This window comes from Zonotrichia leucophrys, chromosome 4, assembly GCF_028769735.1.
Source record: "Zonotrichia leucophrys gambelii isolate GWCS_2022_RI chromosome 4, RI_Zleu_2.0, whole genome shotgun sequence".
Lineage (NCBI taxonomy): Eukaryota > Metazoa > Chordata > Aves > Passeriformes > Passerellidae > Zonotrichia > Zonotrichia leucophrys.
Window position 1 is genome coordinate 7,406,887 of NC_088173.1, and position 18,818 is coordinate 7,425,704.

General features: G+C 38.8%; 1 protein-coding gene across 1 annotated transcript; it reads right to left on the minus strand.

Annotated features, from left to right (window-relative positions):
* Positions 1-5,835: 5,835 nt before the first annotated feature.
* TXK (TXK tyrosine kinase) lies at positions 5,836-18,818 on the minus strand. The gene is made up of 14 exons (XM_064712188.1): positions 18,586-18,818; positions 18,266-18,368; positions 17,880-18,082; positions 17,186-17,248; positions 16,500-16,554; positions 15,592-15,671; positions 14,144-14,271; positions 12,941-13,015; positions 11,840-12,011; positions 10,919-11,135; positions 9,927-9,991; positions 7,828-7,946; positions 7,214-7,371; positions 5,836-5,904 (listed from the first exon to the last, which is right to left on the minus strand). The coding sequence occupies exons 1-14, from the start codon at positions 18,651-18,653 to the stop codon at positions 5,836-5,838; spliced, it is 1,575 nt and encodes a 524-aa protein (XP_064568258.1). The 5' UTR covers positions 18,654-18,818.

The following is an 18,818-nucleotide window of genomic DNA, read 5'->3' on the forward strand; positions in this document are numbered from 1 at the left end:
TTGCCTGCGAACAGCTGCTACTGGCTTAAAAAATTACATGAGGTTATAGAATTAAGTATTCAAATCCAGGAGAAAAACAGAACCTGCAATTAAAATTTTCTCCTTTGTTTCATATAGTTTTGAGGATTACGAAGTGGCTTTACTTATTTCCATAATTCTTCCTTATACAGCCATCTATAACCCATATATACAACCATCAGAACCCATATAAGCTTTTCAAATTTTTTTCCTTATTTTCTGGGAAGGTATTGTTCTTTATTAATAATAAAGCAGTTCTGTTAATTTTTATTCTTAGTGCAAAATTCATTTTACAATCTATGCACTACTTCTAAAAATACTAGGTAGGGGATGAGCTGTAGGCAAGGGGTGAGAAATGTCAGAATGTCTTTTTTTTGAGTTTGGACTTCTCTAAAAAAGAGTATTCACCTCTATTAGATATTTTACAATATGTTAACCTACCAGAGACCTTGAAGATTGGTAACTGTACTGTAACACTGCAGTTCCTCAGTTGTGGTCACTGATCTTCCTGTCACAAAAAAACTTGAACTGTCCATGGTTTGCTCATTACAATCTTTGTTTTCCACTTTGTAAGTAAGTAACTTCAGCAATCAGACATGTGGTTGGTGACAAGCTCATCAGAAAGTAGCATTTCCAATCTTTGGATTTCTAAGTGTGAGTCCAGAAAGTTTGCCAGAGGATGCCATGACTTCAGCAGTTAAAAACTGGCTTTAATCAGCTGAAATTTATATGCCAAGCAGAACTTCCTCATGAAGCAGGCTATATGCTTTCTGATGTTCAAATGGTTTAGCAGAAGAAGACAGTTTGGATGGATAGAAAATTGTTCTGCCAAAGAAAGCTCATCCTTTACAAAAGGGTTGCTGCTTGTATTTCATATATTTGTGTGGCATCACTGTTACCCAGCAAAAGGGACATTTTCACCAAAAATGTACTTTCCTTCAAAATATAATGACATTGTATAAATTATCAATTTGGAGCATTTTTCAGCTTGAGTGATGAAATTCACAGCAATTCTTTGCTGTTAAAAAAGCTTCAGACAGAAAATCTACTAACAGGGTTTCATTACTTCTTAGTTAATGTAGAGAATACTTTGGTTCTATTGACCAGATTCAAGCTTCAAAATCTTAATAGCTAAAAACAAGTAATACAAACAAAAATAAAACCAAGGATGGAGGGGGTTTTATAGCTTGTTCTTTAAAAAAAACCTTGCTTTTCACTCTGAATTACACAATTCGAAGAATAACTGAAGAAAATATTGACTGTGAAAAAGATAAAAAGAAATGCTTTTACATAGTTCATGGCCTCTTTATTTGCTTACAGAGTCATCGCTGTGGTGTGACCAAATGAGTTATTTGTAAGAAATAGCAACCAGTCCAGCTCTTGAATGGACGTGTGTTGGCATTTTTTAAAGATATGTCATAATAGTTTCTTTGAGAAGGCTGTGGACTCCTTATGTACCTGCTGCTGGCAATAATTAGCTTATACCAAGCAAAATTCCTGTGTTTTCTACTGGATCTGTGTATCTGCTATTACACATAAATAGCAACTAATAATAAAAGAATGTTATTTTCTAACAATGTCAAAAAACCAAAGTTAATGGTTATTTTTGTGGCATACAAGAAGTTCATCATGGTAGAAATAAATTAGTGATTATTTTTTATATAAAAACATTTGTTGTAAGAGATGCTATTTTTTTAAATGTTTATATTTAGTTACTAGTTTAGAATAACTTTGATTTTTTATTTGAAATTATGCTAATATTTCTCTCATAATAAATTATTCATGGTTATGTACTAAATTATCTGTGATTTTTAAACAGAGATAAAAAAAAGAGTGTCATTCATATTTCTAAATTGGAGAAGAAAACCCAAAGCATGTGTGTCTCACAGCCAGTCTCAGTGGAGAGTGTTTCAGTGAGTTGCCAGGTTTCCCAGGCAATGAAATTAAGAACACTACTTAAAGTAATTAGATGTGTTTTGGTATGTAGGGTGAATGGTTAAGAAGGTAAACAAAGCAATCCTCAGAGGCAATACATTGCTAACCAAATTACAGCTTTTAAATGCTGATACTAAACAAATCTTGGCAGCGACTCATTATTACCATATCTCAGGACAAATTAATGGGCAATTAAGTTCCTTACATAGCTGCACCAACTAAATTTGGGTAGGTCAAGAAGACTTGGATAGGTTAAAAAAATCTGTACAATTTTGGAAGGAAATACATCAGTTATTAGTTTTGATAGAAATCTGTGATCTGGTTAATCTCTACCATCTTCATTTTGCAGCCACACTTGAAGGAACCATGCTATCAACACAATCTTCACCCCAAAGGGTACATATTCAAAAATTCAAATTCTACTCATCAGGCTGCACCCTGGAGCTATATGGGGAATCACATATGCCTAGAAAATGTTGTTCTCTTATTCTTTAAATTCCAGCAAAATAAAAATGTTGCCATCTTATTTCAAAAACTCTAACACCTTCACGGTGATTTCTCATGGGCAGCTCCTTGCAACACTGACTCCTCCTTCTTCACAGCACAACCAACAAAATCCATCCCTCTCCTCACCACCAGCTACCCCACTCTTTTGTAGCACTCATCTCCTTGTTGGACACAGCTGTGGCCTGTTAAGGGCAGGCCTGTTCCTAATCCTGATTAGTGCAGCTGCAACTCCTCAGGGGTGAGATTGCCTTCTGCACTATTCTCTTACATTCTATCCCTCCACATAAAACTGGCTAGGAAAGCATGCTAGAAAATATCCTTCCAGCAGAGCAGGTTTTAAAATGGTGCCATGGTTCAGAACATGGGTGGGAGGCTGAGCGGGAGCCAGACTGGTGGTGCATGAAGGAGGAGGGATGGTGATGTGCTCTGGTGGGCCTGCAGGGCCTCCCATTGTGAAATCTGCCAGGGGGGGAGAGGGGGAGGAGGCAGGAATTGGTCTGAAACAAGTGTCACCAGCCCTGTACACACTAGTTATTGGTCTGCATTGTTTCTCAGGAGTACTTTTGACAAGTGAATTAATTTCACTTTCTGAAAATAAATTCCATTTTGTCAATAATGCACCTTTTTATAGAAAAGAGATGTATCCTATGTGGCTGGCTCACAAAAGCTTGGAGTTCTGCCTCTTTTCCTCCCATCCATAATACAGACTTGTTCCAAGTTTTCTGATGTTTGATCAGCAGATAGTAGCTAAATTTTTACAAATGCTGAACACTCCTACAGCCTTTGATGGAAGTTTCTCTGTATGGAGGTGTCTCCCTGTATGGAGGTGCCTCCTTTACTACTTTTTCCAGATCCCATTTTCATCATATGGAAGTTTAAAAAGAAACCAGCAAACAGACATCTCTTTATGGTTAGTGATAAGGATGTCACTAACTATTCATCTGGTTTTTTGCCTGTTAGAATATGGTTGGAATTTGACCTAAGCTCACAGTCACCATGAGGTCTAAGGTGGCCTACTTGGTCTTTATGTAAGGGTGTAGTTGTTCTGGTAAATAAATGCACTGTAGACACCTGACCTTTGTACTGCAGATCATTTCTTGCTGCCAATTAAGTACCAGTTTCACTTTCTGAAGCAAGTTCTCATGCTTTTTCATTTATTTAGTGTCAGCTTGATGATAGCAGCTGTTAAATTTATTCTGTGTCAGAATGTTAATAACAGCTTCTTCAAATTTTTGCCTTAGCAGTCTACAGAAAAATTATATTGGGAAGTGGAAGCCTGGTAGGCAAGCATTATTGGCTCCAGTTATTAGATCAGCATGTTTCTAGGATGGGTGGAAACATGAATATGGGTCCCATATTCACTATGGGAAAGCTGAGTGAGAAAGGCAGGAGCAAGATGCTTTGAGTACATAAATCTGATGGAGCTGGTTTTCACTGCAGGGTGCTGTAACGTATTACACATTAACTTGCAGTAATATGGCAAAACCAGTTTTACAAGAGCTGCTTAAAAAGATGTCTCATATGTTATTCAAAGTCCCCATGTACTTTATATTGTGGAGAGAGCTTGAATTCCACATTGGTAGTGCATCATCTGCTGAAAAGCTTTGTACTCTGTGGCCTGGGCATAAACTGTGGTGAGCTCCATGTGTGTACTGTGTTGTTGTCTCAGTCTTATCTGAGAGGGAGCAGAGCCGGGACAGCTGAGCTGAAGTGGCCAAGGGGATATTTTGTACCATAGAATGTCATGATCAATGTACAACCTGGGGGAGAGGGAGGGAAGTTGGCTGGGGGCTGCTGGTTACTGCCTGTGGATAGGCTGGGCATTAGTCAGCAGGGAGTGAGCGCTGGTACTGGGTTCTCTTGGGTTCTATTCCTCTCTCTCTCTCCTTTTAATCGCTATTACTATTTTACTTTGTTTCAGCTGATAACCACCCACAAGTTTTACTTTCTGACTCCCTGTCCCACCAGGGCAGAGGCAGTGAGCAAGAACTGCATGGCACTGTTACCAGCTGGGGTTAAACCACAACAGTTACAGGCCTGCATTCAGTCATAGCTCTGATAAAGGACTGAATGGTCATAAATAAATTGATTATGAATGTAAACAGTGGCATCAATTCTTCTGGAAAATTACATGAAATAATGAGAATATCATGGTTTACTTGATGCAGAAATAGCTTAGAAGTATGTTTGAAGGTACTCCTAAATGTTCAAACACTGGGACTAATGATTTCCTTTCCCATTGGGTTGATAACTATCAAAATGCTATTGCAGTAAAGATGACTGCTTACTGCCAGGACTATATTTGATTATGAGATGCCATCATCCTTTCGAAATTCCAAACTTTGTGGGGTTTTCTATATTTAATTTTAATGTTACAGTTATTTTTTATATTTGGAAATAAAAAATTAAACTGTGACTCAATTTGTGACAAAAATCAAATTGAACTCATTCTTTATCTAGCATGCTTTACATACTTTGTCTACAAAGCCCTAAAACACTAAATATTGTGACGTATTTACCTATAAATAATTCACAATGCAATCACATATTTCCAGGAACATATTTATTTGCAATGATCTATTTTGTTTTAAATAATAATGAATTCCATCTACCTTTCCTTCTCTACAACATATTTGTGTTGACCATAGTTAAGATTTAAAATTAAAAGTGAATAATAGCATAAGAAGTAGGGGTACAGATGTGTCCATGTAAGGTGTCATAGGATCCATCTGAGCTTTGCTGTCAGGTTCCTGTTTTAACTTGCCCATGAACCATCCTGGCCATTTGCAAGGGAGGGCTGAGGCACTACTTTGTCCAAGTAGTGGGTGCAGGCACACGTGTGGGCACTGCCCCAGCAGCCAGTCACTGGGCTGGCTGTCTCTTGGACAGAGCCCTGCTCTGCTTCTCCAGGGCTGGATGCTCTGCAGTGCACAAGGACTTGCCTTTGGAAGTGACTAGCCAGAGCTTATCAGAGCTTTTTCCATCATTTTTGCTCTGCCGGTCACTATTCTCCAGTGCGTGAGTCATAGTGAGAATAAATAATGTAATATTGATGCAACATTTAGTGTAACTCTGAACAAAAGAATGAATAAAAATATCTATAAGGTGAGTAGGCTTGGTTACTGCTCTTCAGGCAGATTTTTCTCCCTAACCATTGAAAACAAAGCCTGGGGGAATCCCAAACCAGTGTCCTGGAGTATCTTTCACAAATAAGAAAAACTGTGCCAAGACCAAACAGCTGCTTCAATATGCAGGATGCTGGTACTGTGATTTAGGTAGAGAGCTCTCCAAAATCTTGAGGTTTTCTGTACCAGCTTCATTAGTGGCATGCTTAATGCTAACCTTTCAGGAAATATGTTGGTATAAAATCTGTGATTATGTCATCTCTGCTAGATCTCTGAGGGTCACTGTTAACTCTGCAAAAGTAGGACGTCCTTCAGGTTTCTGAAAAGAAAAGCAGAGGATAAACTTGTGTTAGCAGATTGGTTGATTACAGTACCAGACTTCAGAAATTGGATATAAGTACATTTGAGATAATACTTTAAAATTACATTTCATTTTATGAATACAAATTTAAAAAATCAAGTTTGTAATTTTAGAGAAAAAGAAAAATCTGTTATTCATGACACCAGCAGCATGAGCACAGACACTTGTGAAAATTTCCTGAAATTTCTTTATACTTATTTCAATTCTGGATCAGAATTCCTATGGAATTTCTCCCTGCAGTAGGTCTGTGGAAAGCCCTACCTGTCAGTAAAATATGGCACTCAGGAATGCTTCCTGTGTTTTTGAAAAAGGATCTTCACTGCTGTATGATTTGAAGTGCTGCAGCTCAGTATGGAGCAAACTCCTGTCTGGTGGCAAACAGGAAAGAGAATTTCCCCATGATCTCTCTGCTGGCTGGCACCCCAATGGGTGTTTGCAGAAAGCAGGCAAGCTGGATGCAATTTAGATTTCCATCTCTTAAGCTTTTTCTTTTTACTCAGGATTTAAAAATTTTATTCAGAGTAGTAAGGTGGGAGATAAAGGAGACAATGGTAGCAACAAGATTCCCCAGCTACTCACTGTGTATGCCCACAATTTTACATGAAAAAATTGCACACAAAGCTCTTCTGAAAGGACTTCTAACCTAAAATAAAGATGCATTTCTTCTAGAGACTAGAGAAGGAGGGCCCTTAAGGGATTAATCAGATGGAGAAGTTGAGGAAATCAGTGTTTTGTTACCAATATAGGAAATAATAGGTGCTGGACAAATGGTGAAAGAACATGAAGTACTAAATCAGCTTGGAGAGGGTGAGAGAGGTGCAGCCTTAGGAGCTGCCCTGATGTACAAAGATACTGATATACACTTGAAAAAGGGGTTTCAAAATCTACATTTAGTGGGCATATCCACTTGGTGTATGAGTGTGTTATCATCCAGAGCAGATCTAGAGAAAGCCATGAACAATACAAAGGCACAAAAAAGGTATCACATTGCTCCCAGCAGAGAAACAGGACAGCAGTGGCATCTTCCAACCAGGGATGCTCTAGACCTGTTGTACTGATAGTGTGCTCTGTATTTCTCAGCTGCAACAGTCAAAAGAAGCAGAGGCTTGTAAACTTTGGTGTGATTTGTGAAAAAGTTGGAGATGCTGAGAATGCCACAGATGTGAAATAAGAATTTAATACCTTGAGCTTTTAAGATTGCTCTTATATCCATGTTAAAAATTAAGAACAAAGTAATACCTCAGGGAAAGAAACAAGAGGAACAAACCTCATGCCAGCAGCTGTACATGACTTTGTACACAGGATGTGATGCCAAATGTGGTCGATAAAGTCGGTTACCCTGAGAAATCTCACAGACAACTTCAGCATTTGACTTGGTTTCAAAAGGCATTTTGCCTTCTGTGAAAACTTCCCACATCAGTACACCTAGAAGTGAACCAAAATAGGTTTAGGACAAAACAAAAGATGCCAAACCCACAAGTTTTCAACAAAATTAGAGAATAAAAAACACTCCTGATTCTTCTGTGTGTTGAAAAATGAATGAGAGTATGGGCAGCCTGAGCTGAATGAAGGATACAGCCCAAACAATTTTCAACTAATATAATTCTGCTCTCTTTTTAAGTCAGCTAAGGTGATGGTCCATAAGACTCGGATGAATACATTTGGCTAATGAGGACTCATCAGAAATGCACATTTCAGTCAAAATCTACTTTTTAGGTGCAACCTTCCGAATGAAAAATCCATTTGTCCAATATAAGCAAACTTTGAAAAATGGGAAAGACTGAAGTTTCAGATATGTAGTATGGGTAGAAATTTATACTTTCCTAAATCACATCAGTAGTTTTAGGGAAGTATGGTTGCCCTTTCACCTAATCAACTCACCAAATGACCAGACATCTGATTTGCTGCTGTATTTTTTGAAATGAAAGACTTCAGGAGATGACCATTTGACTGGAAACTTGGCACCTGAAGAGCTGATATATTCATCATCAATGACATACCTGAAGAATAGGAGCAAACCACACAAATTTGAATGAGTGACATTCCCACAAATGGTTTAGAATTCCAGAAAAATAGTATCAATTTGGAAACAAAATTATATCACTATTTTAGTATAAAATGCACACACACAAAAAAACCCCATAGCAATGCACTTAAAGACATTTTTGTCTAAATGAATGATTTGGATTATTCATCAGAATTATGTCAGAAGAAAACATTTTGATACAAGCATAAGAGTGACAGGATGATTATTATTAATATACACCCAAAAGATGACAATAAGACACATCACCATGGGCAAGAAAATCAGCAGCAATAAATAATTAGTCTTTTTTTTAAAGGATCCACCTTTTCAACCACTTGTTCTACCCAAGTAAGACTCTTGCTGTCCATCTTCACAGATGCCATATCAGGGACATTGTTACCAAAGCAGCACACAAACAAATGTTTATCACATTCAAGACAGCAGTTCTTGTAGGAGCACTAAAGTAATTGTTTTTCCCCAAGCTTACAGGAGCTGACCTCCCAGATAAAATGAAATTATTTACCTAATGCAGGCATTTATAGGGCAACATTTTAAATGACTACTAGGCTGACCCCAACATCCTTATGAACTCTGGGCACATTTTCCAAGTATTAACGTTCCTGAGCAGATCACAGACATGCAGTACACATTTATTCTCAGGGAAAGCATAAAGGCAGTTTTATTAAAGCACCTTTTAAAGGAGGTCACATTGAAATAAATAATGTTTTTGCCTCACTTTCTCATTTTGGTTCAGGCACAGAAACATGGGAGGCTATTGAATTAGGAACATATGAAATAGCTGTACAAAATAACCTGTAAAAGCAGTTGTGTGAGCTCTGAATAATTAGGTTGTGTTCCCATCATGTTTCCACAGCCTCCCCAGGATAGTGAGTCCTAGAGCCAGACCACTGATCTCCACTTTGTGGCCACAGTGAGCCTTTCAGGTCCATTATTCTTAGACTGGAGCCTGGCAGCCACCTTGGTCTTCCTGTATTTTCTCATTCATTTGGATGAGTCCAGAGCCCTGATGCTGATCTTTCCCTTTTGGGGAGCAGTACAACCATGGTACAGGATAGCCCTTTGAAAAACAATTCTTTAGCTATAAACTGCTAGGGTGTTGTAAGCCTGAGGTTAGAAATAGGAGCAAAACTGAAGGAGCATGGCTGTGCTGACCTATCGACTCGCAGCCACAAGTGTCACCACAACCTTCTGCTCAGAGCCCCTGACTGTCTTTCAAGCTCATCTGCCTCCTAATGCTAACCCACAGAAAAACCAGCCAGTAAAGCACAAAAGTAGAGGGCTTTGTGTTGGCCTTACAAGAGGACAACCTTTTGTTGTCCTCTTTGGGCAGCAGTCAGTCATTTGGCCAGCTCAGCTGTGTCCTCTGAGGAAAGTCTGTGAGGCTAGAGTTATGTTTTTCAGGCTGGTGCTTGTCACAGTTGAGAGTGCTCTCTTTCCTCACTTTGGCTGGCTCTATCACTAAGCAGAAAAACCACTTCCCTTCCAGAGCAGCATGTGTCACACTTCCTACCCACATGGTCCTCCCTGCATCCTGCCTCACCGACTCAGCTACCGCAGCCTCCAGAGGCCAGCACCAGCTCCAGTTCCGTCCCTAGCGACTTTCTCACCTCCATCCAGCTCAGCAAAGCTGGGGAACTTCTTTCTTCAGGCTTCTGGCTGCCCTGTGCACTCTGGGCATTTCTCTGTCCATAAACACCTCGAAGTTTACCTAGCACTGTGTTTACCTATCTTGCACTCACCAAGAGCAAGAGGAGGACACGACATCCAGTTCACGGTACAGTGGTTAAACAACATTACAATTTTCATCAGGATTCAAAAATTACCCACAGTGGGATCCCCCAAACCAGTGAAGCAAGCAGTGAGGTTAACTAAAGATCATGCTGCACCTGTCTGAGAATAGGTGCTCACAAAACCTTTGTCAGTGACCTCGTACCTTGCCATGCCAAAGTCAGATACTTTAACCACGTGCTCCTCATTGACTAAACAGTTTCTTGCAGCCTGGGGAAAATGAGAGAAACATATCTGAAATCTGGGCTAAAGATTTTTAAGAGAAATACAGCAGCTGATTTATATCTGAATGCTGTTTATATCTGAATGGAGATTAGTGTATTGGTCAAAAATATTAAAGAATTTTTGAGTCAGTGAACATATTTCACTATTGTGTAGTTACACATACATAGCACCTGGCAACTTATATGCTTGTAGTATGAGTTGCAATATGTTTATGCATTCTTAACAGGGAAAGACTTTTAGGCTTCAGAGTCTAATGATCCAACCAGATATTTTCCTGAACATCAACACAAGGGACTATTAGTGTAACTTCTTAAATTTGTTTTTTGATGTTTTCATTACAGAAATCAGCAACTTCCTGGTAATTTTCAAGATTTTACATTTCTTCATGCAACTAGGCAGGAGAGGAGGAAGATTTCCTCTCTACATCCAAATGTGAGCATTGAAAAAGTATCAAGGAGTAAAGAAACAAACTCCTTTTCTCGAATTCCCTGCCTATAGGCAGAAAAGCCACTCATATATCCCAACATTAATGAATGGCTGTAGAGAGCCAAAAAATATAGATAGAAAAATATTTCAAGTTTAAAAAATTCTAATTGTTGCTGACATTTTGTAATGCTGTGATTCTGGTTGTGTTCTAATCACTTTCACATTGAGATATCATAATACCAGCTAGTTCCATGTCAATATCCTAATTTTCCCTGAGCTCTCAAGGGGTGTTTCCAATGGACAAACTTCTCTCAAGTGGTTTTTTGAGCTGTCCATGGGCAAAACAACAGCTGAAAAGTTTGGATTTTCCTTACTAGATCCTGCAGGGCTGAAATCTTACAGGATACATAGTGGCCCATAAAATGCAACAGCGCATTCTGTACTGCAAATATTTGATAAGAACCACAGAAAACCTATTGTACTTACCAAATCACGGTGAATAAAGCTGTTTCTTTCCAGATATTCCATCCCTTCACAAACGTCCTGGCACATGCTCAGGAGAACGTCTCTGCTGAGTTTCCCCCGCCTTTGCCGCAGGTAACTGAGCAGGCAACCATTTTCCATGAATTCAGTCACAACATAGAGGGGCTTGTGATGTGTGCACACTCCATAAAGCTGGACCAGCTTTGGGTGGGAGAGTTTCCTGTTTAAAATCACATTTTAGACAGGCTAATATTTGTTCTTGGCAGGTAACTAAACCTTTGATTCTCGTGGTGGCTTTGAAAAAATTTTTCACTACTTGATAAACAGTGTCCTATTCAGCTGAACTAAGAGTTCTCCCAGTACTTAATGCTTTTCTCTCTAAAACTTTCTACAAAATTTCACTCTGTGAACCCCTAATTCTGCATCAGTTATATAAGTGCAGTGAATGCAAAGCTTGATTTGGTTGCTGCAAAATGGAAAGGTCTAGCTACACTTGGTTTGCAGGCAGGGGCCTTGACCTTGCAAGGGTTCATCCCTTCTGGGCTTTGCCAAGACCTCGTGTGGATACTTCCTTAATTTGCAAAGTTTGCAGGTATGGAATATAGTTTCTCAAAAGCTTTAGTTGTGTAGAAGCTCTGCCAGTGTTCCTGAGGCACTGAGGTATGGATTAAAGAATAGTTATAGAAGCACATTTACATTTTACCAGAACATTTATTCCCCATTCAGCTCCATAGTACAAAGCAAGGCACGCTCTAAAGAAAGAGTCTGGGCATAGGAAACATCTGCATCAGCTTGGTTCAGACCTTTACATCAGCCTTTCTGTCCCACACATCCACCATTCCCATCAAACTGCTTTGTTTGTTTGAAATGGAATTAGGTTATATTTATTTCTTGGTAAATTGACAGAATAGCTTTTGTACTTACATCATCAGTTTGGCCTCCTCTATGAAATCATCTTCAGACATTGCACCTTCATTGATTGTTTTGATGGCAACCTTGATAGTCTCTTTCCATTTACCAAGATAAACAACTCCAAACTGCCCACGCCCAAGTTCTTTCAGTATCAGCAGTTCAGATGGGTTTAATCCCCACTCCTCTGCAAAAGCAACCCAAAATGTCAGGAGAGTCAGGCCAGCTTTCCTGAGCCATGCTGCAGGAGACACGCCTTGCTGATGGCAGTCAATGAGCACTGCAAAGCATCACACTTGTTCGTCAGTCACAGCATGAGTTTTAAATATCTGAAATTTTTTACTGGCTCATATATGTTTAAATATAAATGCTATTTTACAGCTTAAAGAATGTGATTAGGAATTTTGCCTAATGTAGGAATGTCTGAGGCTTGAAGATAAGGCAAGTGTTTAGCTTTGATTACACATGAGAACTTTTTTGGCACTATGATGTGTGATGTTTTTAGCTCCAAACCAGTTCCAGATGGATAGTATAGCTACAGAAATAGTCAGTGGCTACCTTTATTGTAATAACTACAATAGCTTAACCCTTCAGAAATATTAAGCCATGAGAATCACGGGAACATGAAAGATACTCAGTTTTGGAGGTTCCTATAGACAGTATGAAATTCCTGATCTGTACACACAAAACTGGCATTTATTGCTTGTTTGTTTTAATACCACATAAGATTCCATTCTTATTTCTAAAACCTGCAGAACCGACAAAGAAAATCTTCTCCATAAATAGTTTAATTTCAGGTTTCAATTTTGGTTTCCTAAGCATTTACAAAAATCAAATAGCCTTTCAAAAGCTATTAAATGTCTATTTGAGTCTTAGGTTTGCTTAGAAAAGTCCGAATAGCTCTGAATGCACTGGGGGTTGTAACAGAAGCACAACAGTCACAGAAGCAGCTCAGTCAGGTGTCTCATTTGGTACTGACACCTTACACTGTTTATGTGTTTAGTATTACCAAAGAATTTCACAGATACAACTTAATTATTAAACTGGGTGAATATGAGCTAAATTCTTGCCTAGGCAGATAGCTAAATCTCCCACAAAAGAAGATAAAAAATTTACCATAACTCAGTCCTGTGGTTTCTGGTGAGGTGCATCCATCTGATCCCACTGGATGTCGGAGACGTGTGATAAGACCTGTAGGGGACACAGCCATAATATTCTGCTGACCAAGTACTTAATTTTAAAATATGCTATATCATACCTCTCCTCAAACAAAACTGCTTGGAATCCAAAGTAAATTTCTTATTTCTTGAAGTTACAGTTTGCTCAGATAAAACACTACAGTGAGAAGAAATGGAGAAAGACTATTTAATAGGGCCCTGACTATGAAAGTATTTCTACTTTCATAAAGCCAACACTAATACTCTTACTTTTTTGTACCATGATAGTAAGCATAAATGACCTCTAAAATGCTGTATCACTGACCTAAGTAGGGTCGCATGACTTCTCAGGTTTGAAATATTTTTGTGTCTCATGTATTTTCTTTGCATTAATAAGCCAAGAGTACTAGTGAATACATCCTTCACCAAGGACTCCCTGAGTTCATTGATTCTTCCCACTACTACTTTTAGGGCCAATTCTGCTACAAGTGTTTCCTACAATTCTCCTCCCTCCAGCAAAAGGCTGTGTCCATTCCCATATCTTCCTCTCTAGAGCAAGGGATTTCCCTGTGTTTTCCCATCTTCCCTCCTTCAGAGTAAAACCATTTTATATTTATTAAAATGATGGGCAGAACCAAGGTGAAGGATATTTTTCATGCTAAAAATTATAAAAATCTGCCATTAGCCAACAGTTAAGGGGTATCTAACCCTGGTAAGCTGAAAGTCAGTGTTAGAGGGTCTTTGTGAGCACAAGGACTAATGCTGCCCTTGATTGCTTCTGGTATGGCTTGGGTTTTTTTAAAATCAGTAGAATGCTGCCTGCTGACGCACAGCATAGCTTCTGCTTTTATTAGATTGTATGTATGCTGGTCCTTGTCATAGACAAAGAAAGAATTACAATCAAATTTCACCCAAGTCCCATTCAATCAAATGTGAACCAGGAGAATACAGAGCAGTCTTTTATTTTTGCTAAACTCATTTAATAATGTAGACAAGTTTGGTCATTTCACTTCCCTCATGGTATATGCACATGACAGCTATAACTTTGGCAGAAAGAATCAAGGCATATTTGAATTCATTACCAATAGAAACACTTGTGTCAGATTTTATAAGGAAGCTATTAGAAAAAGATGTAAAACCATTATCAGCTCACATGCATTACCTGCAGCATTGTGTTGATGATACTCGATGAGCTCAGGAACAGATGAGAAGACATAATTTTCTGCTACATAATATTGTCCTGAGTGATTTTGTTTAATTTGATAATGTAGAATATTCCCATTATGACTTCTGAAATCAATAAAGCATTAGAATTTTCAGTAAAAATAATTTATAGTATAAATCTGCTTAAATTTCACTATGAAAACATAGAAAAATCTGAAAACTTGGGACACAGTTCTCAGCTGAGAATGGCTGTGTCTAGCTGGAACACTGTTTCAAGAGAAAAAAAAACACTTTTGTTGCCTGTATCAATGCATTCATAAGAAATAGCCACAGTGTTTAAGAATTGCTCCTCCTCATTCAACATTCATTTGAATACAACCTCTTGAAATTAAAATGTTACAAATTACCTGCATTTTCTCCCCAAAAATTTAAACACATATTCATGAATAGCATGAGATTAAATTTTCAGTTCTATTTCTTCAAAGAGTCTTCATTGGAGCTTTTATTTGACACCTTTGTTTTTCTGTATTTCTTTGCATTATCTGTCTTTTTTGCTTTCTGTGTATTTTGCTGTCTGCTTACCCCTGCTTCTGTGACACCCAAAATTAAGCAGTTAAGTTTGCATTTCAGGCTGGTGTTGCTGAAGGTTAGTACTCTAAATTGTGGACACAGCAAGCAGAGCTCAGAATACAGAGACATTATACAGTCTGCATTACTGAGTCATTGTCAGAAACACTCCTGAGCCTACAGAAATTGTGAGCCTGACCTCAGCACAGGCATGGTGGGGAGGGCTGGCCTCAGATTTCCAAGGAGGGAATGGAGGGAGAGAGGAAGAGGGTGGAGGTAACAGCAGTGCTTTAGCTGCTCTCACCTCTGGCTTGCTGTAAGAGGGAGAGAAGGAAAGCAGACACAGTAGATACAGGGGGATGTGGGAGGGCTGATCAAGAGGGTATAGGACAGCTTGAAATAGGTTAAATCAGTGGTGTAGGTGATTGCTCCTGATATGGGAAAGTGTGAGTCCTGTGGGTGTTGCCCAGCAAAAGTAAGACTGCACAGTAGGGGTGAGGTGATTTTGGGAGACAAACAGGTGAAGTTTGAGCACAGAAGAGTCTGGGGTGGATTTACAGTGCACAGAGCCTGTGGAGAAAGGAAACAGTTTGGTGCAGTGGCCAAAGGCTGTGGCATGGTTTCCACAGCAGATCATTTGAGAATTTCAGGGAGTGCAGGTGATCCTGTCTTGCCAGGACCTTTGCACTCCGACTCCCAGATCCACCACCCCCCTTGATCTTTTCTGCACACAGGGTGATTAACTCTGCGTGAACAGCATCCCAGTGGTTCCCTGCTCCTGTGCACTGCATGTCCAACCTACCCAGTTATTCTGAGGAGTCTGGAGGAAGCTTTTCCATCACCACTTGATTCAAACCCCAACCATTCAGAGGAACTCACCCCTTAGCCCGCGAATACATGGACAGCGTAAGAAGACCCTGCCGGCTTGAGTCCCTGACAACAAAGGCACCTTCTTTGGGCTGAAAAGAAATCCAGGTAGAGTTATTTCAATCTTTTGAGCTTCAGTAATGCTCCCTTGAGACAGGACTTGCAGCTGATTACCAAATTCTGTAGAATACCTATGACTATTTGGGAGGAAGATCAAGACGTGGAGAACATGTACCTGGATAGCCAGGTACATGGCAGAGCAAAATAAACCAAGAGAAAATAATAAATGTCAGAAAACTTTTAGAGATAAGTAATTTAGCTGAATTATACTCTTCAGTGTGAGGTAGTGAAAATGCTTCAATTTATTAAAAAATCAAATTGTACAAATCACTAGAAAAAAATCCAGTTAAAACAATTCTGTCTGAGACGTTCTTCCTTGGTCCTCCTTGTCCTGGGCCTGAGCAAAGACCCAAGGAGTTTGACTGAGTTAGGTAACTAACTGACTTTGGTAACTGACAGGGGGTAGAATGCAACGTGGATTGCTTGCTCTATATTTAAGGAAGATGCAGTGGTTTGTTAAGTTCTGCTAAACTCAGAGCTAATTAGCTTACTACATGGATTTCTGTTTTTAATGTCTAATGTAACAGACAAGCACAGTAAGCCACATAATTTGATTTATCTGGCATGGAAAATCTACATAGAATTTGCTGGGGCTACAACTTAAAGCTTTGTGAAGTCTGGATAGTCTGCACTTTACACTTACACCAGAAAGCCTTTCCTTTTAAGGTAGAAATCTTCAAATGTACTTTTCTCTCTTACAGAATACCAAACAGATTTTGATTTGACTGTGATAATGCTCTTGATGCTCTACTGATAGGTATTTTTTCAGTACTGTTAGCTCTATGTGCAAGCTGAATTACCTTCTGGTGCAAAAGAAGTTCTGCCTGGCTTCTGTTCATGTTCCTGCAGTACCACCTGCAACAAGGACATAACCTAGCCTTAATTTCAGACAGTAAAAATGAATATTTGCTTTGTTTCACAGTTTAGTAGTTGCATTATTCCAAGTCAAAAACATGTTTAGAACTATCATTGTATATGAATATGTCTTCATTTGAAATTATTTTATTAGACTTTTTTTTAGAACTTTTTGGCCCCAATTTACTGTGACTAAATATTAGCTTAAAAAAAAGGAAGGAAAAAAGAAAAAGAAACCCCGGGGGGAAAAAAAATTATGCCAAACTGTGATGAAATTTACAGTCCTGGATGATGTGTCAAGCCTTTCTTCTCTACAATTTTTCAGAATTTTTATCTTCTCTCCAGTAATTTAAATTTATAGTAGTTGGAACTAGCTACATGATCATAACAGGCAAAAATCAGAATACAGAATTATGCATTGGGTGTACAGAAACAGGAAAAATCTGGATTCTGACACTATGATTCATGTACATGAATTTAAATTCATTTTAGGAGTAATGTTTTGTATTTAAAAAAAGAAAGCTTTTGATAAACATGTCTAATAAAAATTTGAAGGCTCAAACATTAAAATGTATTTCTGCAATCCATTTTTAGAAATAAAAGCCCAATTATAATTTTCAAAGGTACTTACTTGTATGTTTCTAAATTGCTTTTCTTCTCTATAACATAGTTGCTGGGAATTAGACCTTCATTCCTGAAACAACATATTTGGGATAATATTATGGTATGGTGCAAAAGATTAGTAGGATTAAGATATACGTCATCCATATACATACAACCATTACCAATATCAGAGTAAAGGCTATACTGAAGATAATGCAAAGGAGAGAGAGGAATAACACAAAACAAACATAAGTGTGAAAAGCATCCTAATTGAAGTTATTTAGCTCTCTAAAATAACCAGGTATTTTGTGGAAGAGGTTGTGTTTCATGTATGTCTTCATAATCTCTGTGGTTTCATAAAGTTTTTACATGTACATGCTCCATTGTAGAGCATTTGAAATATGGAGCTGGATTTTCACATGGCCCAGAGCCCAGTGACTCACATGGTCTTCAAACCTGAGCAACACCCTTATGTTGCTCAGGAACCTACTGAGTGTAGGGCTTAACTCTGAATTCCCAACAGATTCTAATTCCCTGTCCATTTCTGGGGTGCCAAGCCCAGCTGAAAGTCTCCCCAGTCAATCTGTGTGCCTCACATATAGTTGAACACTTTCAAGACTGCTCCTAAATAGTCCCATAAGTCTCATTCTATCTGCTCACTTTTGTACAGGGTGCTTTAAGGGTTTTTTCTTTCTGTGAAGGGAGATTGAAATAGATCTTACCCATGTTGGTCTCTTGCCTTCCACCAGAGGGGATCATACTGTTCCAGGACAATGTATTCTTCTGATTTCTTGAGAGGTAAATCTAAAGGTCCTCTAGCAAAGAAGTCATAGAGTGCAATAACTCTGGGTTTGTCCTTGTAGTCTTCAAAGGCCTCAGGAGGCAGAGGAGGTAATGGCTTGTCCTTAAACTGTCTCTTGTGCTGCTGAAAAATCAAAGTATTTTTCATAACTAGCCTTTTCTCTCTACTGTAGATTGCTTAGTTACTCTGTAATTTTTATGCAGCAAAGAACTTTGTATGCTCAAGAGCTAGTTACTTCCCTGCTTATCCTGGTACTAAGCCACTGTGTGTCAATTCTCTCTTTTCGCCTGCCAAAATGTTACTTACCCCACACTTCCAAATAGATTCATAGGAAACATCTGGCTGTGAGGCAGAGTACTGGGTCACCAGGACAGCGTCAGGCTCCAGGTTCACTTTTGTTCTCATTTCCCTGATTTTGAAAAACATGAAGCATTGGTGTGAATGCCTACCTGTAAACATCCACATAAAAATATCCATGGCCATCCATGCCTTCCTTTATTAGAGGTATGCAGAGTACAGTGTCTTTAAACTTCCTCATATTTGCTCTTCTACTGCAAATAGGGATTTTTAAGAAGTCCTTTATGTGTAGATATTTAACTACTGAAAAGTTTAAGCATTTCACATACCTTTCTTGCACTGAGCAGCAGCAGCAGCAGAAAACAGACTGGATGGTGTGATCTGTGAACAAGAACATTTTCCATATTTGCAGTTTGTTCACAAAACTTAGAGAATTAAGGACTATCCTATGTGCTTACACCCACTGTTAGCTCTGTCTTGCTGTGAGATGTCTAGCAAATCATTATGGCTGAAAACCAGCCAGACCTTTTCTACCACAGTCTCCCTTACAATGTTTTGGCAA

Coding starts and splice junctions, on each gene's coding strand:
- TXK (XM_064712188.1), bottom strand. CDS start 18,653: ATGTTCTTGTTCACAGATCACACCATCCAGTCTGTTTTCTGCTGCTGC. Junction 18,369..18,585: donor TGCTGCTCAGTGCAAGAAAG/GTATGTGAAATG, acceptor TTTCAAAATCAG/GGAAATGAGAACAAAAGTGA. Junction 14,272..15,591: donor ATGTATTCGCGGGCTAAGGG/GTGAGTTCCTCT, acceptor TATTGATTTCAG/AAGTCATAATGGGAATATTC.